This window comes from Pristiophorus japonicus, chromosome 9 (assembly GCF_044704955.1).
Source record: "Pristiophorus japonicus isolate sPriJap1 chromosome 9, sPriJap1.hap1, whole genome shotgun sequence".
Taxonomy (NCBI): Eukaryota; Metazoa; Chordata; class Chondrichthyes; family Pristiophoridae; genus Pristiophorus; species Pristiophorus japonicus.
This window is the reverse complement of record NC_091985.1, coordinates 146,252,789-146,276,310: the sequence shown is the minus strand read 5'-3', so window position 1 is coordinate 146,276,310 and position 23,522 is coordinate 146,252,789. Positions and strand designations below refer to the sequence as shown.

The window sequence follows — 23,522 nt, the reverse complement described above, 5'->3', positions numbered from 1 at the left end:
CACGTCAGGCGGGTAGAGGGACCATGGCAGTCGATCCAGATCGACTACATCGGACCCCTACTGGCCACCCAGGGAGGTTATAAATACTGCCTAGTGCTGGTGGATGTGTTTTCCAAGTGGGTGGAAGCCTTCCCTTGCCGAACAGCTACCGCGGTGGGGACTGCAAAAATCCTGGTAAGGGAGGTGTTCTCTCGGTGGGGTCTACCTCAAATCGTGGAGTCCGACCGGGAAAGCCACTTCACCGGCCAGGTGATGCAGGCCACCCTAAAGGTGCTGGGGATAAAAGCCAAATGGCATGTCGCCTACAACCCTCAGTCCTCAGGCCCCGTAGAACGCCTGAACCGGACCCTAAAGGAAAGGCTGCGCAAGGAGACGGGAGACTCACCGAACAAGTGGGTGGAGGTCTTACCGTTGGTCCTCATGGGAATCCGGGCCAGTCAGTCAAAGAGCACAGGGTACTCACCCCATGAGCTGATGACGGGCCGGATCATGAGAACCCCAGTGCATGTGTTGGCGCCGGTTCTCACCGAAGGGCAGCTCCGAGAGGTGAACCGGGACCGCTTCGTCAGGAATCTGTTTGAACAGCTTCAACAGATTCACTGGCAGGCGGCCAACAACATGGGTAAACAGCACCGTGCCAATCGGCTGCTGCTGGAACCCCGCAGTCACCATGATTGGGAGGTGGGCGACCAGGTGATGGTGAGAAGCTTCGCCCGGGTCGGGGTATTTGAACCACTGTATATGGGACCATACAGCATCGTCGACAAGGCTAGCCCTATGGTCTATGCGGTTCGACTGCCTCGCCGGGTGAAGTGGTATCACATTAATCAGTGTAAATTGTTTGACCCCAAAAGAGGTAAAAAACAGAGGGGACGAGCAAGGGAAGGGAATCAGGCACTGGGGGAAGAACAGGCCCCGGTGGATTTGGAGGCTCCGGAGGAGGCAGCGGGCCCCGAAGCTCTACAGCCAGGACTGGTTCACTGCTCCTGTAAGGCTATCCCACCACTGGGTAGAGGTTCCCAGCCCACTAACAGAAGTAGGGAGAAAGGCTCTACCATTAGCAAGGTCCAAGGGGAAGCTGAACCTCCCATGGTGGATCAGCTGGGGCTAGCCCAAGAGGTGGAGGAGATGTCACTGCAGCCCATAACGTGGGACTCTGCACCGACAGTAAGGAGGAGTAACAGAGTGCCACAGCCCAGGGCGCCGTGGTCCCCTGTTTACTTAGCCTCCCGCCCCAGACCGATACGGTGAAAGACAACAGGGAGGGTGCTCTGTTGCGCTAGCAAGGGTCTCCCACCAATTATCCGGGGCTCGGGACGGCCTTGGAGGGCAGCACAAGACTCATTAAGGGGGACTATACGAGCCCCTCAGCGGAGGGCATCCTGGTCCCCAGGGTACGGTCAGCCGAGTGGTCGACGACGCCTGTACAGTGACAGGATATAGCCTGGCCACCCGGGGACGGGTGGCGGTGTGTATATTTTCCCTTCCTGTTTTGTTACTTTGTGTTGTGAGTATATGTGTTTAGGTAAGGCAGTGACGGTTGGGTACAGCATTTTATGTTCGGAACATGTTAAGTGGGCCGAGCCTGGAGAGGTCTCTCAAGACCATGTTCTTCTTGCCTTTCAGGTGTCAACACCTCCCTACTGGACGTTAGTGATGCTGGTATCGCTAAGGATCTGCACCGGGCACTGAGGGGACACCGAGGACTTCCTGGTTTTCGGATGCTCTGGGGGCAGAGCGCTGACAGTGACCACAGGAGAAGGGACTCTGGCGGCGGATGGCCGGGTCACCTACTCCCACGAGGGGAAATGGCCTGGGTGGTTGGGATCGAACTCCACCAAGTACTCCAACCATAAGGACTTTACCTACGGAGAGGCCTCCATCCCCTGCCCGGAGATCACTGTGGCCACTTCCAGAGTGAGAGTGACAGAAGGCAGGAAGGTATGCCTAACTTGCCAAGGGGACATACCTCTGGGACGGTGGTGGTGGCTCAGAAAGCTCAAGAGGGATGTGGGAGACCGACACTCGGACTGGGAACGTCTGGATAATGATACCTATCGAACCATCATGGGGTCATCTGGCGGGGTAACGGTGTGCTGGGAGAAATGGTGGGCGTACGACCAAGGAATTTATTTGTGTATGTGGGGATCCACTGGCGTGTGTTCAGAGGGGGTCTCCATTGCTTTCTATAGGTGGTGGCAGGATGTCGGGGATGGGGTGGTATGGGATCGCAGCGGGGAGGCGTGTGTGACCCCCAATCCCCGGGTACCAGTAAACGCCACCGAACTTGTAGTTCGGGAAAGAAAACCCCCACCCACGGCCAAGCCCACCGTCCCACACGAGTGCCCGACAGCAACCAGGGGGCCGGGGAATGGTTTAGTGTTGGTCCCTACCGAGAAACTACTTTATCAGGGGGTACACTACGCAGTGGCATCAGTGGTGCTAAATCTGACAGAAGTCCGCCTACCTACGTGGTGTCCCCGGGAAACCGAGCTGTTATACCAGGCTCTGCTGCGGGAGATGTTCCGGAAGTTCTATGAACTGGACTTCGGGGATGTCAAAGTGACAGACTTGTATAAATAGTGGGATAGGGCCGAACCGGGCAGGCAGAGGCGTGGCACTTTAAATGACATTTTCACGGGGTTTAACACCGGGGCGTCCGCCATAAACAGTTTGGATAACATGCAGTTGGCCCTCCAGATAAATGGGTTAAAGAATCAGCTGCGCAAAATCCTGGGGGACGAGAATACCGTAGTGGGATCTGTGCTCCACGAAGAGGTGGCAATGATAGTTCACTTAAAGGAGATTATCTCTCAATTGGAGGCACAGGCCAGGGCTATAAACGCCTTGATTCGGGAGGATAGAAACGCCTCCGATCAAGCCGCCCAAAATGAGGTGTGCGTGCTCTATGGGGCCTGGTTGCTGGGAGAGGGACGGAGTAACCTCGAGGATCTGAGACAGGGACGGGTCCCCTCCTGGATCAGCAACCAGCACTTAGCAGCACTGCACCCTTATGATAATGTTTTGAGTCCTTGCCAACTTCGTGTAGCGTCGGAAGCCTACCCGGTACCGGTGGACTGTGGAAAGTCAAATCATACCATCATGGGTGTGGTGGTCAGGATGCCCGTGATGGGGGCCCCACGACTAGCACCCCTGTACCGAGTGGAGAATGTGGGAGTCATTCGTGGAGGGGTGCATTTTCGATTCCAAGAGGTCCCACCTTATGTCACAATGTGGGAGCACACTGTGACAGGTACAGATCTCTCGGGTTGTCGGAGCAGGGGAGCACAGGTAATCCTGTGCCCCCAGCACTTGAACGCTTTTGCAAGGCCACAATGCGGGTTCAGCACTGCTGGGGCAGAGCCTATCAATTGCACAATGGAGGTAATGGCCCCTAACCACATGCCTCCACAGGTAGCATATGTAAGCGGTGGGACATATTGTGTCACCACAAGTGCCCAATGGTATGAACACGGACCGGAAAGGTGGTGTCCAATACCGTACAGCAGCTTTTGCTTTAAACCCAGGGCAGAGGTTCAAGTGGCACACACCAGAATCACACCCATCCCTGAACCATCCACGATTCACCTCACAGTACAAAACAACCTCAGCCATCTACAACAATATGTCGCCCAGTTTGTCTATCCCATTGCCCCACTACCTGAGAAACTTACAGCCCTCCTCCAGGCAGTGGATTTGTCTCAAAAACATTTTTACACCATGGAGCAGAAAACTGAAATTCTAGCAGGGGAGATTGCCCAGATTAAACCCCCAGCATGGTGGGATTTGGGAATACGGGCAGACATACCTGCATGGATTCGGGTGGGATCGCATGCCTTAGTAATCGGCCAACTCCTGATTGTAGCTTATCTGCTAGTTACAAGCTGTAAGCTCAGGAGAATAAGAAAAAGAAAGCAGTTCCTCAGGCTACTACACAGCCAGGAGAGCCGTTGCTAAACACTCAAGACGTGTAAACAAAGCTTGACCGCGACACTTAGGCGGTTTTGTTATTCCCAGGGATGACTGCGTTTTCATACATGGCCCCTGGGGAGTTTGCAGGGCAGGTTTCTTTGTTTTACGGTTAAGACTGAAATGAGACTCAATGTACAATTGCTGCTGTAATCTTAAGTACATATATGTATATTGCTGTCATATATTGTAACCTGTTGGATTCTGTGTTTTGTACCGCGTTAAAAGGAATGACGATATATATCGACGGGATCAGTTTAGAGTTAAACTGGGGAAAGTTGGGCAATTTGGGAGACCTCGGGTTTTCTCAGCACCCTGAACTTTGACACACTCGAGTGGTGTCTGACTGTGTCAGATGGGGGATTATGTAGGGGAGGACGAAAACCCCCTCATTTTACCCAGAAGGAAAAGGGCTGTGGGATCAGTCTGTGCTGTGAATTGAAACCGATACAGTTTGACCTTGGCAGAGCAGTGATTGGACGGGGGAGGACACCGGAGGGCCAATGGTGAGACAGAGTCAGCCCGAAGCATGGGGCTTTCAAGCCAATGGGAGAGCACTTGCTCGAAAACTGGGACTGACTCACAGCCATTATCGGACTATTGTCTTCCCCATGTTTACACTATGGAAGGGAATTATGCAGATCTTCAGAAAACTAGGGAACCCAAAACAAACCAAGGACCTACACAATGGCTACAGGAGGCCAACCCAACTAATACCTACTCAAACCTTGAGTAGGTTAGAAAAACTGAATTGAAGGAAAATTATACAGACCTTTAGAAACCAGGGAACCCAAAAACAACCCAAGGGCCTACACAATGGCTACAGGAGGCCAACGCAATCAACACCCATTCAAACCTTGAGTAGGTTAGCATCAGTGGAAAAAACCCACAATAATCTAAACCTGCTGCACTTTTCAAAATCACAAAGTCCACCAATGGGAAGAATCGATTTCAGCAGGAGAGGAGGACTGGATAATCTGGCTATAAAAAGGGGTTTCTGATGTAGTGTGGGTGGTTCCCTGCCCTCGTCATCCAACAACCAGCAAGACTCTCGACACTGAAGGAAAACCAGTGTCCAAAGACACCGAAGATAGAAGAAACAAACCACTAGACTGCAGAAGGCACAGTAGTGAGTATAACCTCTGGTCCCCAGAACTCCCAACTCAGTTAGGCCAGGAAAGGTGGGAGGTTGGGCATTGTACTGCTAAACTTGTGTAAAGATTTTCGTTGTGTCCGTTTAGTGGGATTTAAGGGGATTGTTTTGTTGATGTACTGCTGTTTGTTGAGATACACCTTGTCAAATAAATTGGAAGCTGTGAAGGCAGAAGCCCAGAGAGAGACACCCAAGGCACAACAACCCTGTGAAAACCCCTTACAATGGCCTCCTCCTCTTCCTATCTTCTCCCGGTGCGGAGAAATACCGGCACAATCTCAATCTTGTAACGTTTGTAAATAAGAACCATTTTTAGCATGTACAGTCAGTGTAAATCCCAGCACGCACCTTGTGTCTGGCCAGGTGCTGTGTTGCCATCTCCAGATTGGTGCTCTGGGTTGTGTCGGGGGCCACCAGCCTGGTGGAGATCTGGAGCAGCCACTTTTCCACCTCCTGCAGATTACTGTTATAATCCTCGTGCTCCCTTACCTTCTCTTCCAGATTCTGCACGCAGACCTTGGAAAGAAAGAACAGCGAAACATTGGCACAACATCTGCAGGAGCCCAGTAACAGTCGGGGAGTTTTATCTAAAGTTATTCTCGGGATGTGTGCATTGCTGCCAAGGCTGGCATCTGTTACCTATCCCTTGCTGCACTGACAAGGTGCTGATTCAACTGAGTATCTTGCTAGGCCACTTCAGAGGGCAGTTAAGAAACATCCACCTTGGTGTGGGACGGGAGTCTCGTACAGGCTCAGACTAATCTCCTGTACAGTCAATCCGTCAGCTTTGTCTGTGTCCAGGCTGGGAGAGGTCTCCTGTACTGAGTCCTGGGGCTCTTACCCTGACCCTGGGACCTTTACCCTGACCCTGGGACCCTTTACCCTGACCCTGGGACCCTTTACCCTGACCCTGGGGCCCTTACCCTGACCCTGGGGGCCTTACCCTGACCCTGGGGGCCCTTACCCTGACCCTGGGACCCTTACCCTGACCCTGGGACCCTGACCCTGGAGCCTTTACCCTGACCCTGGGGGCCCTTACCCTGACCCTGGGACCTTTACCCTGACCCTGGGACCCTTACCCTGACCCTGGGACCCTGACCCTGGAGCCTTTATCCTGACCCTGGGGCCTTTACCATGATCCTGGGACCTTTACCCTGACCCTGGGACCCTTTACCCTGACCATGGGACCCTTACCCTGACCCTGGGGCCTTACCCTGACCCTGGGACCTTTACCCTGACCCTGGGACCCTTTACCCTGACCCTGGGGCCCTTACCCTGACCCTGGGGCCTTACCCTGACCCTGGGACCCTTACCCTGACCCTGGGACCCTTTACCCTGACCCTGGGACCCTTACCCTGACCCTGGGGGCCCTTACCCTGACCCTGGGGGCCCTTACCCTGACCCTGGGACCGTTACCCTGACCCTGGGACTCTTACCCTAACCCTGGGGCCCTTACCCTGACCCTGGGACCCTGACCTTGGGGCCTTTACCCTGACCCTGGGGCCTTTACCCTGACCCTGGGGCATTTACCCTGACCCTGGGGCCCTTACCCTGATCCTGGGGACATTTACCCTGATCCTGGGGGCCCTTTCCCTGGCGCCCTACCCTGACCCTGGAGGCCCTGACCCCGGGACACTTACCCTGACCCCGTGACACTTACCCTGACCCTGGGGCCCTACCCTGACCCTGGGTCCCTATCCTGACCCTGGGGACCGTTACCCTGACCCTGGGGCCCTTTACCCTGACCTTGGGGCCCTACCCTGACCCTGGAACCCTAACCCTGACCCTGGGACCCTCACTCTGACACTGGGGCCCTTACCCTGACCCTGGGACCCTCACTCGGACCCTGGGGCCCTTACCCTGAACCTGGGACCCTTACCCCCGACCCTGGGACCCTGACCCTGGGACCCTTACCCTGAGGCTGGGACCCTGACCCTGGGACCCTCACTCGGACCCTGGGGCCCTTACCCCCAACCCTGGGACCCTGGGGCCCTTACCCCAATCCTGGGACCCTGACCCTGGGGCCCTTACCCTGACCCTGGGGACATTTACCCTGATCCTGGGGGTCCTTTCCCTGGGGCCCTACCCTTATCCTGGAGGCCCTGACCCCGGGACACTTACCCTGACCCCGTGGCACTTACCCTGACCCTGCGTCCCTTTATCCTGACCCTGGGGACCGTTACCCTGACCCTGGGGCCCTTTACCCTGACCTTGGGGCCCTACCCTGACCCTGGAACCCTAACCCTGACTCTGGGATCCTCACTCTGACACTGGGGCCCTTACCCGACCCTGGGACCCTTACCCTGATCCTGCAGCCCTACCCTGACCCTGGGACTCTCACTCGGACCCTGGGGCCCTTTACCCTGACCTTGGGGCCCTACTCTGACCCTGGGACCCTTACCCTGACCCTGGGACCCTGACCCTGGGACCCTTACCCTGACCCTGGGACCCTGACCCTGGGACCCTTACCCCGACCCTGGGATCCTTACCCTGACCCTGAAGCCCATACCCTGACCCTGGAGACTTCACTCTGACCCTGGGGAGCCTTATCCTGACCCTAGGGCACTTACCATCACTGTGGAGCACAGCTCCTGGTAATCTGACAGTAGCCTCTTGAGATTGTCACCGACGGCAGGGTCGTGAATGAGCTCGAAGACAGCTTCGCCTTTCTCGATCACCAACTTTATCCCTGGTTCGTGAGACACGATCGTCTGCTGGATGGCCTGAGGCAGAGAGAAGAGGTTAGGTCCGAGCATCATATGGCCAACAATTCCGCAACAGTCATATTTTAAAATGAAACAATTGTGGACTGCAAAATGAGAAAAATTTGATGATTATAGGGCAAAGCAGATATGAAGTTTGGGAGAATGATGTTTGGCGTGAAGTAAAACAACAGAAACTGCCCTGGGCAGGATTTTCGTCATTTCTTCGATCATTTACCACCAAAAATACCACCGGTGGTAAATTCATCGCCGATTACCACTGAAATATCGCCGAATTCATAATTTAGCACCAAAATACCACCGGTGTTAAATTCATTAGTGATTTACCACCGGTGGTAAAAATACCACCGATCTTATTTTTTTGCCGTTTTTATGACATCATTAAATGTGCAACACCGAAATACCACCGAAAATTACCACCAGAGGTAAATTCATCAATACCATCATTTTTACCACTGGCCTAAATTACCAAGAAAAGTGCCGTCTTATCTGATCTTATCTGATTGAATCCAATGCTATGGAGGCTATTTTAAAAAACGGAGCTGCCGTCCATTCCACGTGAGAGAAGGCTGAGCTTTACACAGACATCTTTGTGAGTTCAGAGTCAGAATTTAAGGTTATTTGAGGCTTTTAGTGGATTATTTGAGGACATTTTAAGGATATTTAAGAAAATTGGAGGACATTTTGAGAACATTTTGAGAATATTTGAGGATATTAGAGAACATCAGCAGCTCATAAATCAACGTTTGCTTGAACAGTGAGAGTTACGTTTCACCTTTACCGCCCAGTCTATCGTTGAGTTTTACCCTTCATTTTCTAAAAGTTAGACACAGTACAAGAATGATTAGGTTTATCAAAATGTTATAAAATGTTGTAAATTTGAAAAATGTAAAAGTCAATGAATAAATAATTTTTTTTACTTCAACATTTTAAAAATGTTTGCAACAACAACAATATAACAATAACACAACAAGAACAACTACAAGAACTACAACATAAACAGCAATAAAACATCAGCTCCCACCCTGCACTTCTTTTACCTTCGGCCAAGACTCCAACACCGAAAATTACCACCAGAGGTAGATTCATCAATACCACCATTTTTAGCACCCGCAAAAATACCACCCATTTTACTTTGAGTGCTGCACAATCAAAAATAAGAACAAAATACAGTTATCCCTGCCACCGGTCATGTTTGATGACAATAGTGGCCTTGAGTGAAAGTGGTATTTCGGTGGTAAAAAAACCGCGATATTTAAATAGCACCGAAATACCACCGGAAAACCAGTGGTAGGGCTAAATGATGAAAGAACAGCCCCTAAGGATTTATTTCTTTTGCTGATCTCCCACTATAACAGGATCAGACTCAGGTATTCCATATATTTTCCTCCTGACATTTTGGGCAGGTGTTAGATTCCCTTTGCTCTATGATTGATGGCCGTGCCATCAGCTATCTAGGCCCTGAGCTCTGGAATTACCCTCTCGAACCTTCACCTTGGAGGTTCCTTCTTTCGGATGAAATGTTAAACTGAGGCCCCGTCTGCCCTCTTAAAAGATCCCATGGCACTATTTTGAAGAAGAGCAGGGGAGTTCTCCCCAGTGTCTTAGCCAATATTTATTCCTCAACCAACATCATTGAAAAACAGATTATCTGATCATTATCTCATTGCTGTTTGTGGGACCTTGCTGTGTGCAAATTGGCTGCCGTGTTTCCTACATGACTACACTTCAAAAGTACTTCATTGGCTGTAAAGCTCATTGAAACATCCCGAGGTCATGAAAGGTGCGATAGATATAAACATTTCTTTCAGTACACAATAAGTCGAACTATATGTTTTTATTGTTATTTAGCCAGTTTTCTGAGTTCCCCTTACCTTGTATTTGGCTAGCTGGGCTTTCTTCTCATACAGTTCCACTTTTGGTTCCACGGGGATCTGTAAGATAGCCTGATACTCTGCCAACCACTTGGTTTGGCTCTGGTACTTGTCCAAGAACTCTTTCGTGAGGTACAGACATTTCTCCAGATTGCCACGCTCCCGCCTGATGGAGCTGGTCAGCTCATTGAGTTGGCCAATATGGCCATTCATCGACTCCCGAAGGCACTGAGCTCCAGGCCCCTCCAGGCACTCGATGGCCTTCTTGCTCTTCTCAAGAATCATCTTCAGTAAGTTGTTCCCCATGTCAATGTCATTGTGCAGGGTCTGGAAATGAAACAGCATCTCTGAAACATAAAGGCTACGCAGGAGGCCACAAACTGCTCACAATGCTGTGTATGCTCGAGTATTCCATTGTCCCCTTTAAGGCTTTTCAAACATCTTTTCTTTACCAATCAGGGTGTTTTGGACCAAAGGGAATGTTAATGAATTGGTCTCTCATATACTCGTGGGCCATAATGAAGCCGAAGGGACAGAGTGGATCGGAAATTATGTCCAGTGTGTCCAAAGACATACGGAGAACAAAAGTGAACCCAGCACTGACCACTAGGGTACAACACTTCAATCCTTTTCCAGTGCAAGCAACACCCATTTACCCCAACTCCTTGGGGGCGGAATTGCCCAGCGGCCCATTTGGAGGCAGTAACCTTCCAGGGCTGGGACATTTATCGCCCAGCCTGAAAGTTCTGGCCTCGGCTCGGAATTCGGCCCTTCCGCCCCTCAACGGAGGCGGAGCGCTATCGGAGGTGCTCTGCAGGCGAAGAGAGGTGCTCCCGGGGCGGTAGAGTGGTGCCGTATCCAGCGCCACGCTCCGGAGCCCAGCGCCCCGCCGGCAATGTCAGCGCTACACGGATGCTCCATGTAGCGCTGACGCGGCAGAACGCCCCTGCACTTCAATTAAAGGGGAGGGCCGCTGCGCGCACTACACACTCTGCAGTCCCTTTGGCAGCCGGCACTCGGCCACCAGGCGACCCTCGACCGGGCCAACAGCCCGGCACCCATAACGAATTGCCGCAGGATGGAGGCCCGGCCGAGTTGAGAGCCACCATTGTCGGGCCGACAGAAGAGTTGGATGATAGAAAAATATGGCAGCCCATGGCACAAACGGCCTACCCTTTAAGGGGCAGCCTGGCAATGACATCGGCCGATGGCATCTTTGTTGCCCGGGGGGGGGGGGGCAATTCCCATTGCAGGGCGTGAAAGTGTTGGCACGGGGATGACCTCATCGCCGTGTTTGCGCCAGCCCAGGGCACAAATCGCAGGGCACGGCGCTAACGGCACAACGCCCCCCAAACCTTCGGGGCAATTTCCCCGGAGGCGCTATCGACTCCTTCCCCCGGGCAATAACCTCATTGCGCCCCATTAGTGCGCCCCGTAGGTTTTAATGGGGCTATAAAGAAGGGCAATTTCGCAACCCTTGTTTCATGCTCATCATTCGACTCTCTATCCCTGCTTCTGCATTGCCATTTCTGCCAGATACCTGACTTTCTCCAACAGGCCTCTTGTGAGGCATCTTATTAAACCCTTCTGAAGATCCATGTACAGCACATCCATATCTATCCAATCACTCACCTCGTTAAAAATCTGTATTGACTTCCAGGCCACTTGGAGCTTTTGGGCTTATAGCTTTTGGTGTGTCAGCCGGTGACTCAGTGGGTCGCACTCTCACCTCTGAGTCAGAAGGTTCTGGGTTCAAGTTCCACTCCAGCGACTCGAACCCAAAAATCTGAGCTGATACTCTAGTGCAGTGCTGAGGGACTGCTACACTGTTGGAGGTCCTGTCGTTCAGATGAGATGGTAAACTGAGGCCCTGTCTGCTCTCTCAGGTGGATGTAAAAGTTCCCATGGCACTATTTCAAAGAGAGCAGGGGAGTTATCCCCGGTGGCCTGGGCAATATTTAACGCTCTATCATCAGATTTTCTGGTCTTTATGCCATTGCTGTTTGTGGGAGCTTGCTGTGCGCAAATTGGCTGCTGCGTTTCTTACATTACAACAGTGACTACACTTCATTGGCTGTAAAGTGCTTTGGGACGCCCAGTGGTCGTGAAGGGCGCTCTTTCTTTCTAGTTCTTACTCACTGTGGTTTCTCCTACTTGAATTTAGTGTCTGAAGGTTTGGAGAGTTTTGTTCTTAGTATTGTTGCCACACTGGACCAATCCTAAATCAGAACACGAACATCGATCCAACAAGGCAACAGCATTGTGAACACAGAATAAAACACCGCACCGGCCACTTGCATTGGGCGAGGGGAAACGTGTTATGAATTAGCACTCCTAGCATACAGCTTTGCATGATGGGAGCACGCATCAGGAATTCGGGAATTGGAGGTCTGTGAGCCTGCAGGAATTTCTATCCATCGGAAAACTGGGTGGGTTGCCTTGACCTCCAGGAGTAAGTTCCCAATGTGTGCTCGTGATGTGTAGAGCTCTGCTCCGGGAGCACCAATGTGCAACACACACCTGGTATATAAATCTACATGCGTATTTATAATGAGCTCCCCCCAGTGTTTTAGGTCGATGACATAAGAACATACGAAATAGAAGCAGGAGTAGGCCATACGGCCACTCGAGCCTGCTCCACCATTCAATAAGATCATGGCTGTTCCGATCATGGACTCAGTTCCACTTCCCCGCCCGCTCCCCATAACCCCTTATTCCCTTATCGGTTAAGAAACTGTCTATCTCTGTCTTAAATATATTCAATGACCCAGCTTCCACAGCTCTCTGGGGCAGCGAATTCCACAGATTTACAACCCACTGAGCGAAGAAATTCCTCCTCGTCATGTATGTAACCTCTATGTAACACCACTGCAATACTGTACATACTTAAGTAATGCACACCTTGACCACAGGGGATGAACTTGTGGGAGACACTCCTTACCTGGTTATCCAGGTAAATAAAGGGAGGTCCCAAGCAGGGTCATCACTTCTTGGTCCCGTGAATAAAGGTTCAGGCCATAGAGTGACCTTGTCCATAGAATGTGCCTCGTGTGGGTTTTGTGCCATTGAGTGAGGACTTTACACTCCTCATCTCAGTTTTAAATGGGCGGCCCCTTATTCTAAGATCATGCCCCCTAGTTCTACTCTCCCCTATCAGTGGAAACATCCTCTCTGCATCCACCTTGTCAAGCCCCCTCATAATCTTATACGTTTGCATTTCCTTTTCTCTTACCTCAAACTTTTTAATCTTGTTTTCCATGGCGATTTTGTCCACCACGTTTAAAGCCACAGCCATGTTTTTGAAGTTCTTCTGTGCCGCCCTGAGCCAGTCTGTGTAGGCGCTCAGTGCTGAATCAGCTTCCTCCAAGGCTCTCAGCTCCTCTCTCAGCAACTTGGTCTGGTCCTGCGGGAAGAGACTTTTCAATCCATGTGCATCTGCTAGAAGCTGTAAACATGCTGATGGGTGCCATGGTGATTTAAAAGGACCATCCCCTGTGAATGAGCTTTGAAGAGATTCGGGGCCCAAAATTGCCCTCTGACTGAAAGGGGACACACTCACCGATCTTGAAGATGTTTCTTTTGTCTGGGCTAGCGGCCCGGTCCCCTGTTGGCGTCCCTGCCGTGCCCGTGGCTACCATCGTTGGGCCAACCTTGGAGTCAGCCGACAATTCAAATAAAATGGCGGCCACGGCAGCGCGTCCTCCCCTTTAAGGGCGGACGCGCCGCCGAGCCACACACAGCTTCCCGCCGGGGAAAGCTGTCGGGGGAACGGAGCAGCAGCCAATCTGCTCCTGGAAAAGGGATCGCCGTCGGTCGTGAGGGGTCAGCGCGTACCCGAGCATCGACGACGTACAGACGACGAGCATCGCTGCAAAATAATGGAGGGCAATTTATGAAATGTCGGCGACCACAAAGAGGCGGCCACAGTTCTTATAGAAAGGGGCAATTTCGGCCCCTCACAATCCACAAGCTTTTGCCCCCCCCCCAGATTTAGGTTTGGTCTCCCCCACATTTTGTTTCCCCAGACTTGGATCCCCCAAACGTTGGGCGCCCACGTTTTGGTCCCTCCCTAACTTTGGTGCCCCCAGATTTGGATCCCCCAGATTTGCTGAATCTCCAGTCTTGGTTCCACTGCATTGGAGACCATAGCCCAAACACCTACCCACAGAGAGGCAGGGAAAAGCCACGGCAGATTCATCTCTTGGGCTGCTGTAACACACGTCCGTCTACTGGTCCATGGGTAACCCGGAATGGAGACTGAATCATGGAATCTTCCAGTACAGAAACAGAACATGCGACCCATCAAGCCCAGTCTCCCCCCCCCCACTCTCCTGCTCACTCCCCATACCCTTTAATATCCCACCCAGTCTCCCCCCCCACTCTCCTGCTCACTCCCCATACCCTTTAATATCCCACCCAGTCTCCCCCCCCACTCTCCTGCTCACTCCCCATACCCTTTAATATCCCACCCAGTCTCCCCCCCCACTCTCCTGCTCACTCCCCATACCCTTTAATATCCCACCCAGTCTCCCCCCCCACTCTCCTGCTCACTCCCCATACCCTTTAATATCCCACCCAGTCTCCCCCCCCACTCTCCTGCTCACTCCCCATACCCTTTAATATCCCACCCAGTCTAATCCCACTCTGCTGCTACTCCACTTTAATATTCCTCTTTCTTGAGCAACTATCCAATTCCCTTATACACGAATTTATGGGCTCTGCTGCAGTATGTTTGTGGCAGAGCATTTCTCATGCTCACCACCCTCTGTGTAAAGGAACCTTTATCTTAACTTCCCTTTAATTCTTTTTGTCACTGCCCTAAATGCGTACCCTGTCTGCCCAGTGAAAACAATCTGTCACGATTTACTTTTTCACAACCTTTCGTAATGTTGAAGGTCTCCCTCAGGTCACCCTTAAACTTCTCATCTCGAGCGAAACCCACCCTCCCCCCCCCACCCCCACCCCCCCACTACTTCTCAGCTCTCTCTCCATAACTGTTGGTCCTCACCCCTGTAACATTCCAGGGAATCGACTCCACTGAGTGAATAGCAACACACTTAAGAGAGAAAAAAGCCTCCAAATAAACAGGATAAAAGCTGGAGCGCCCAGAGGCGGGTTTGCGGTTCAGCACGGACCATGGTTGTTGGGCTGTTGGCTACATACCACCACGTGAAGCAGGATGCCCTGGTATCTGGCAGCCAGTTTGGTAGCTTGACTTCCCACGCTGCTGTTGATGTGACTCTCCTCCAGGACTTGGTGGGCTAGCAAGCCGACCCTTTCCACTTCATCCTTCCGACCAAGGATTTCTTCATTCCATTTCTAATAAGACAGAAGGGAAAATGAATAATCCGCGCACTGTCATTTCAATCTAACTAATAATACGGCTGATTGGAGAAAAAAATTAACTTGTGCTGGTCAAACCAGGCTGTATGTTTTTTTCTGCCACATGCAGAACCCGTCTCCTAATTTGTACACAGCTTATTGGTTAGCCAGCACTGGCTTTTTTTCTCCATCTAAAACTTCGGATACCAAAGCTTTGCTGTGGGTTAGCGCAAACCTTCCAAAAACTGGGCTGCAATGGATTTAAAATAAAAGATCCGATTGTGTTGGCGTCAGACAAAAGAGGTGCAGGGAAAGTCTGCTTAGAGGAGGATTGTCATCAGCAGGAGATGGATATGTGTATGTGTGTAGTAGTGTGTGTGACATGTGTGCGCATATGTGTGTGTGTGTGTGTGTGTGTGTGTGTGTGTGAGAGAGAACTGGGTGCGTGTGAACTGCATGTGCGTGTGTTTGTATGCATGTTTGTGTAAGTGCGCCTGTGGGGGTGTAAAATAACACAGCAGTGTTTAGCAAGTAACATCATTTGTGCCAAATAGTTTAAAAGGCTAAAGGAAAGTTGGCTTTTATCGCAAGGGGGCTGGAATACAAAGGGGAGGTAGTGATGCTTCAGTTATATAAAGCCTTGGTCAGACCCCATCCTGAATATCCTGTTCAATTCTGAGCACCTCACCTCAGGAAGGATATATTGGCCTTGGACAGGGTGTAGCACAGAGTCACTAGAATGATACTGGGGCTTTGGGCTAAATTATGAGGACCGTTTTCATAGACTAGCCTTGAGTATAGAAGATTAATAGGTGATCTAATTGAGGTGATTAAAGAACTTGATAGGGTAGCTAGAGAAAAACTATTTCCTCTGGTGGGAGAGTACAGAACAAGGGGGTATAACTAAAATTAAATTCAGGGCTGATGTCAGGAAGAACTTCTTCACACAAAGGGTGGTGAAAATCTGGAAATCTCTCCCCCCCCCCACCCCCACCCCGCAAAAGCTGTTGAGGCTGGGAGTCAACTGAAAATTTCAAAAATGAGATTGATAGATTTTTGTTGTTTAAGGGTATCAAGGGATTTGGAACTAAGGCGGGTAAATAGGGTTAAGATACAGATCATCTAAGATCTAATTGAATAGCGGAACAGGCTCGAGGGGCTGAATGGCCTCCTCCTGTTTCTAAGTTCAAAGTTTGATTGTATTTCAACTTCAAAGCGTACCTTTGCAAAGTGCCAGTATCAGCTGTGGCTCAGTGGATAACACACTTGCCTCTAAGTCAGAAGGTTGTGGGGGTTCGAGTCCCATGCCCAGAAGCTAAAACACCAAATTCTAAGCTGACACTCCAGTGCAATGCTGAGGGTGTGCTGCACTGTCTGAGGTGCTGTCTTTGGGATGAGACGTTAAACCGAGGCCCCGTCGGCCCTCTCAGTGTAAAAGATCCCACGGCACTATTCTGAAGAAGAGCAGGGGTGTTCTCCCTAGTGTCCAGGCCAATATTTATTCCTCAATCAACATAACAAAAACAGATTATCTGGTCATTATCACATTGCTGTTTGTGGGAAGCTTGCTGTCTGCAATTTGGCTGCTGCGTTTTCCATATTACAACAGTGACTACACTCCAAAAGTACTGCATTGGCATTGGCTATAAAGCACTGTGAGACATCTGGTGGTCATGAAAGGCGCTATATAAATGTAAGTCTCCCTTTTTTTCAATGTTTACATAGGCTAGATAAGTCAGTCGGGGAGATTTAGTCAGGGCGCAGCAATGTAAGGCATGGAGCAATGGAAAGACCAATCAGCAGCAGTGCAGAGTAATGTGCTGTTGTTGTTTACACTGTACACACCTGTAACTGTTGTAGCTGAGTCTCCTTCGTGTCTCGGTCGGACTTCCTTCCCGTCCGCAGGTTGACCTTGCTCTCTAGGTCAGAGAGCCATGTGTCGACCTGCTGGAACATCTTCTCCAGCCGCCTGAGCATGTTCAGGGTGGCGTTGACCCTCTCCTTCGCCTCGACCAGCCTTCGCTGGTACAGGTGCCAGTCCCGCTGAGCGGATTCGAGAATGCGATCTTCCACATACGGGGATCCAGACAGGGTCACCTTCTCCTGGTTCCTAAGGACAGCGCTCATTAAAGACTGGCCCTCGGTGCAGTGCCTCTCCAGGTCCTGTGGAACAATATGGTTGTGTCGGGCTGCATTAATACAACGCAAGGCAGCTGCTCGGGATATATTCATGAAATGAACCGCATAATCTCCCATCAGAGAATCTTTCATGTCAGGTGTGGCTCGGTTGCTAGCAGTATCGCCTCTGAGTCAGAAGATCATAGGTTCAAATCTCACTCCAGAGACTTGAGCACATAATCTAGGCTGACACTCTAGTGCAGTGCTGAGGGAGTGCTGCACTGTCGGAGGTGCCGTCTTTCAGATGAGACGTTAAACCAAGGCCCTGTCTGCCTGCTCAGGGGGACGCAAAAGATCCGATGACACGATTTCGAAGAAGAACAGGAGAGTTATCCTCAGTGCCCTGGCCAATATTTATCCCTCCATCAACATAACAAAATAGATTATCTGGTCATTGTCACATTGCTGCTTGTGGGAGCTTGCTGTGCGCAAATTGGCTGCCGCGTTTCCCACATTACAACAGAGACTACACTCCAAAAGTACTTGATTGGCTGTAAAGCGCTTTGAGACATCCAGTGGTTGTCAAAGGCGCTCTCAGGTGGACATAAAAGATATGCATTCAATATTTTGAAGAAGAGCAGGATGTCCTGGCCAACTTTTATCCCTCAATCTGGTGATTTATTTCATGGCTGTTTGTGGGATCTTGCTGTGCATAATTTAGCTGCCGTGTTTTCTACATTACAACAGTGCCTCCGTTTCAAAAAAGTACTTCATTGGCTGTAAAGTGCTTTGGGGCGTCTCAAGGACGTGTAAGGTGCTATATCAATGCAAATCACTTTTTACCTCTAGGTCTCGGAGTGTATTTTCGAGGGTCTCCACGTCATTCCCCAGGTGCGAACAGCAGCACAGCTTCTCCTTTTCCTGCTCCAGCCACTCCTCAAACGATTTCACACCGTGCTGGTACTCTCGGTGGAGCTGAAGCAGTTCCTCAGCTTTTCTGGTGCCCTCCTGGAAATCAAAGGAAGCAGATCCACGTTCACATAAAGGGACCCCAATAGAATTACCCAACAGCTGTTGTTTTCTGAGTCACTCCATTTACCCGCCTTGGTACCATATCCCTTGGTACCCTTCCACCACCAAAAAAATCGATCAATCTCAGTCTTGAACGTTTCAATTGACCATCAGCCTCGACAGGTTTTTGGGGGGATAGTTGCACATTTTCATTACTCTTTCTGTGAAGAAGTGCTTCCTGATATTACCTCTGAACAGCCGATCCCTACATTTTAGCATTATGTCCCTTTGTTCTGGACTGCCCCACCAGAGAAAATAGTTTCTCTCTATCTACCCTATCAATTCCTTTGATCATCTTAAACACCTCAATTAGATCACCCCTTAATCTTCTATACTCAAGGGAATACAAGCCGGTTTTATGCACTAAAGGCGGACAAGTCCCTTGGATCTGATGACTTACAGTCCAGGGTCTTAAAAGAAGTGGCTGCAGAGACAGTGGATGTATTAGTTGTAATCTACCAAAATTCCCTGGATTCTGGGGAGGTCCCAGCGGATTGGAAAACCGCAAATGTAACGCCCCCATTTTAAAAAGGAGGCAGACAAAAAGCAGGAAACTACAGACCAGTTAGCCTAACATCTGTCATTGGGAAAATGCAGAGTCCATTGTTAAGGAAGCAGTAGTGGGACATTTGGAAACGCATAAATCAATCAAGCATAGTTTTATGAAAGGGAAATCATGTTTGACAAAATTGAAAAATTTGCAAATTTGCTGAATATGTTCAGCCATGATCTTATTGAATGGTGGTGCAGGCTCGAAGGGCCGAATGGCCTACTCCTGCACCTATTTTCTATGTTTCTATGTTTCTTTGAGGATGTAATGAGCAGGGTGGATAAGGGGGAACCAGTGAATGTGGTGTGTTTGGATTTCCAGAAGGCATTCGATAAGGTGCCACATAAAAGGTTATTGCACAAGATAAAAGTTCATGTGGTTGGGGGTAATATATTAGCATGGATAGAGGATTGGCTAACTAACAGAAAACAGAGAGTCGGGATAACTGGGTCATTTTCCGTTTGGCAAACATTAACTAGTGGGGTGCCGCAGGGATCGGTGCTGGGCCCTCAACTATTTACAACCTATATTAATGACTTGGATGAAGGGACCGAGTGTCATGTAGCCAAGTTTGCTGATGATACAAAGATGGGTGGGAAAGCAAATTGTGAGGAGGACACAAAAAATCTGCAAAGGGATATAGACAGGCTAAGTGAGTGGGCAAAAATTTGGCAGATGGAGTATAATGTGGGAAAATGTGAGGTTATCCACTTTGGCAGAAAAAATAGAAAAGCAAATTATAATTCAAATGGAAAAAAATTGCACAGCATAGAGGGACCTGGGGGTCCTTGTGCATGAAACACAAAAAGTTAGTATGCAGGTACAGCAAATAATCAGGAAGGCAAATGGAATGTTGGCCTTTATTGCAAAGGGGATGGAGTATAAAAGCAGAGAAGTCCTGCTACAACTGTACAGGGTATTGGTGAGGCCACACCTAGAGTACTGCATACAGTTTTGGTCTCCGTATTTAAGGAAGGATATACTTGCATTGGAGGCTATTCAGAGAAGGTTCACTAGGTTGATTCCGGAGATGAGGCGGTTGATTTATAAAGATATGTTGAGTAGGTTGGGCCTATACTCATTGGAGTTCAGAAGAATGAGAGGTGATCTTATCGAAACATATAAGGTAATGAGAGGGCTGGACAAGGTGGATGCAGAGAGGATATTTCCACTCATAGGAGGAACTAAAACTCGGGGACAATGTCTCTGAATAAGGGGCCGCCCATTTAAAACTGAGATGAAGAGGAATTTCTTCTCTCAGAGGGTTATAAATCTGTGGAATTCTCTGCCCCAGAGAGCTGTGGAGGTTGGGTCATTGAATATATTTAAGGCGGAGATAGATAGATTTTTGAGCGATAAGGGAATAAAGGGTTATGGGGAGCGGGCAGGGAAGTGGAGCTGAGTCCATGATCAGATCAGCCATGATCTTATTAAATGGTGGAGCAGGCTCGAGGGACCAGGTGGCCTACTCCCGCTCCTATTTCTTAAGTTCTTATGTTCTTATGCAACCTGTCCTCATAATTTAACCTTTCAACCCCGGTATTAAGCTGCTGAATCTGCGCTGCATCCCCACCAAGGCCAAAATATCCTTTGTGAGGTGCGGTGCCCAGTACTGAATACAAGACTCTAAATGGAGTCTAAACAAAGCTCTGTATAGCTATAAGATAACTTCCAGCCCTTTGTATACCAGCCACCTTAAGATAAAGGCCAACATTCCATTAGCCTTTTTGATTATTTTTGGTACCTGTTTACTAGCTTTTCGCGATTTCTGTATCTGGACCTCTCAATCTCTCTGCTCCTCCACAGTTCCCAGCTTCCCACCTTTTAGAAAATACTTCGATCTATCTTTCTTAGTTTCGAAGTAGATGACCTCACACTTCCCCATACTGAACTCCATCAGCCACAGTTTTTTCCGCTCACTTAATCTATCAATGCAGCTTTGCAATTTTCTGCTCCCTTCTGCACAATTTAATATGCCACCTAACTTATGGGACATGTATCCTGTATGCAGCCTGTCAATCACGTCATCTTTTACACCATGTACCATACATGGGCCTCCCCCAACAAGCTCTATACAACCGAAGATTGAACTAACAGAATACGGTGCACAGCAATAAAAATAAACAGCTGCTTGTGGGTCAGTGGGTAGCACTCTCACCTCTGATTCAGAAGGTTGTGGGTTCAAGTCCCACTCCAGAGACTTGAGCACAATATCTCGGCAGGCACTTCAGTGCAACAATGAGGGAGTGCTGCACTGCCCAAGGATTGTCTTTTGGGTGCAGTCTGCGCTCTTGGGTGGCCGTGACAGATCCCACAGCACTATTGCAAAGAAGAGCAGGGGAGTTTGCTCCAGGCCAATATTTATCCCTCAACCAACAGCACTAATGACTAACTGGTCATTAACTTATTGCTGTTTGTGTGATCTTGCTGGTCACAATTTAGCCGCCACGTTTCATACATTACAACAGTGACTACACTTCAAAAAAGTACTTCAGTGGCTGTAAAGCGTTTTGGGACAACCTGAGGTCTGAAAGGTGCAAAATAAATGCAAGTTCTTTCTTTCTTTTCACTGGTTTGTTTCTGTGTAGCCTACCTTAGCCTTATCACTCAGATTGCTGAAGCGTTCTTCAAGCTCCTGTAGTTCCAAGCGTGTCACGTAGTGCTGGGTCATGCTCTCGCCTTTAGCCTGGATGGTCTCCAGCAGACGGCTGTGACTCAGGGTATCTTCGTACAGTAACTGAAACAGCAGAATCCACATCTGACTCATTGCACGAAAGGGAAACCACTGGTTAAAGCATCCACGCATGTTTCAAAATAAAACTTACTTCAACTATGGCAGGTCACAGGAGAGATTGTCCTACATAGGATTACATAAAGGATTACATAAGATATACAACTATATGGATTTTAGCAAAGCTTATATGGATTTTAGCAAAGCTTTTGATAAGGTCCCACGTGGCAGACTGGTCACGGAAAGTAAAAGCCCATGGGATCCAAGGCAAAGTAGCAAGTTGGATCCAAAATTGCCTCAGAGGCAAAGGGTAATAGTTGATGGGTGTTTTTGTGACTGGAAGGCTGTATCCAGTGGGGTTCCGCAGGGCTCAGTGCTGGGGCCCTTGCTTTTTGTGGTATTTATATCAATGACTTGGACCTGAATGTTGGGGGTATGATTAAGAAGTTTGCAGATGATACTAAAATAGGCTGTGTGGTTGATAATGAAGAAGAAAGTTGAGGACTGCAGGAAGATACCAATGTACTGGTCAGGTGGGCAGAACAGTGGCAAATGGAATTCAATCTGGATAATTGTGAGATAATGCATTTGGGGAGGTCTAACAAGGGAAGGGAATACACATTAAATGGCACGACACTGAAAAGTGTAAAAAAACAAAGGGACCTTGGAGTGTAGGTCAACAGATCCCTAAAGGTAACAGCCAGATAGACAAGGGATTAAGAAGGCATATGGAATACTTGCCTTTATTAGTTGAGGCATGAGAGCAAGAAGTTATGCTTGAACTGTATAAAACACTGGTTAGGCTGCAGCTGGAGTACTGTGTGCAGTTCTGGTCACCACATTACAGGAACGATGTGATTGCACTGGAAAGAGTGCAAAGAAGATTTACAAGAATGTTGCCTGGATTGGAGAATTTTGGCTATGAGGAAAGATTGGCGATGCTGGGTCTGTTTTCTTTTGAACAGAGGAGGCTGAAGGGAGAGCTGACTGAGTTGTATAAAATTATGAGGAGCCTGGATAGAGTGGATAGAAAGGACCTGTTTCCCTTGGCAGAGGGGTCAACAGCCAGGGAACATAGATTTAAAGTAAATGGGGGGAGATTTAGAGGAGATATGAGGGGAAATGTTTTCACCCAGAGGGTGGTGGGGGTCTGGAACTCACTGCCTGAAAGGGTGGTAGAGGCAGAAACCCTCACCACATTTAAGAAATACTTGGATGTGCACTTAAAGTGCCGTAACCTACAGGGCTACGGACCAAGAGCTGGAAAGTGGGATTAGGCTGAATAGCTATTGGTCAGCTGGCTCGGACACGATGGGCTGAAATGGCCTCCTTCCATGCTGTAAATTTCTATGATTCTATGATTCTCTATGATACGGCACAGAAACAGGCCACTCGAGCCTCCTTTCGTCTTTCCTCATCTAACTCTATCAGCATAACCCTCTATTCCCTTCTTCCTCATATGTTGTCTAGCCTCCCTTTAAATGCATCTATACTATTTGCTTCAACCACTCCCTGTGGTAGCAAGTTCCACATTCTCCCCACTCTCTGGGTAAAGATGTTTCTTCTGAATTCCCTATTGGATTTCTTGGTGACTATCTTATAGTGATGGCCTCTAGTTATGCTCTTCCCCACAAGTGGAAATATTCTCTCTATATCACTCTATCAAAACCGTTTTAAAGACCTCTATTAGGTCACCCCTCAGCATTCTCTTTTCAAGAGAAAAGAGACCCAACCTGTTCATCCTTTCCTGAGAGTTGTACCTACGCATTTCTGGTATCATCCTTGTAAATTTTCTCTACACCCTCTCTGTGTCTCTGTATGCTTTTTATATGGATCAATAATCCAGAGAACGGGACTGGTAATCCGGATCAGTAATCCAGAGTTCTAGATCGGTAATCCAAAGAATTGGACTAGTGATCCAGAGAACTGGACTAGTAATCCAGACAAGTGGACCGATAATGCATAAAATTGGACCAGTAATCCGCTTGTGGGATTTTGCTGTGCTCAAACC

At 49.3% G+C, this 23,522-nt stretch overlaps 1 protein-coding gene across 1 annotated transcript in view; it reads right to left on the bottom strand.

Annotated features, from left to right (window-relative positions):
• Window positions 1-23,522, bottom strand: part of syne1b (spectrin repeat containing, nuclear envelope 1b) — a 420,847-nt gene that overhangs the window by 172,697 nt on the left and 224,628 nt on the right. The window contains exons 62-69 of the mRNA XM_070891000.1: window positions 21,374-21,517; window positions 18,003-18,167; window positions 16,887-17,204; window positions 14,883-15,038; window positions 12,952-13,122; window positions 9,720-10,046; window positions 7,693-7,845; window positions 5,471-5,638 (exon numbers count right to left, since the gene is read on the bottom strand). Coding sequence (XP_070747101.1) covers window positions 5,471-5,638; window positions 7,693-7,845; window positions 9,720-10,046; window positions 12,952-13,122; window positions 14,883-15,038; window positions 16,887-17,204; window positions 18,003-18,167; window positions 21,374-21,517 — 1,602 coding nt within the window. The remainder of the gene's footprint in view (window positions 1-5,470; window positions 5,639-7,692; window positions 7,846-9,719; window positions 10,047-12,951; window positions 13,123-14,882; window positions 15,039-16,886; window positions 17,205-18,002; window positions 18,168-21,373; window positions 21,518-23,522) is intronic.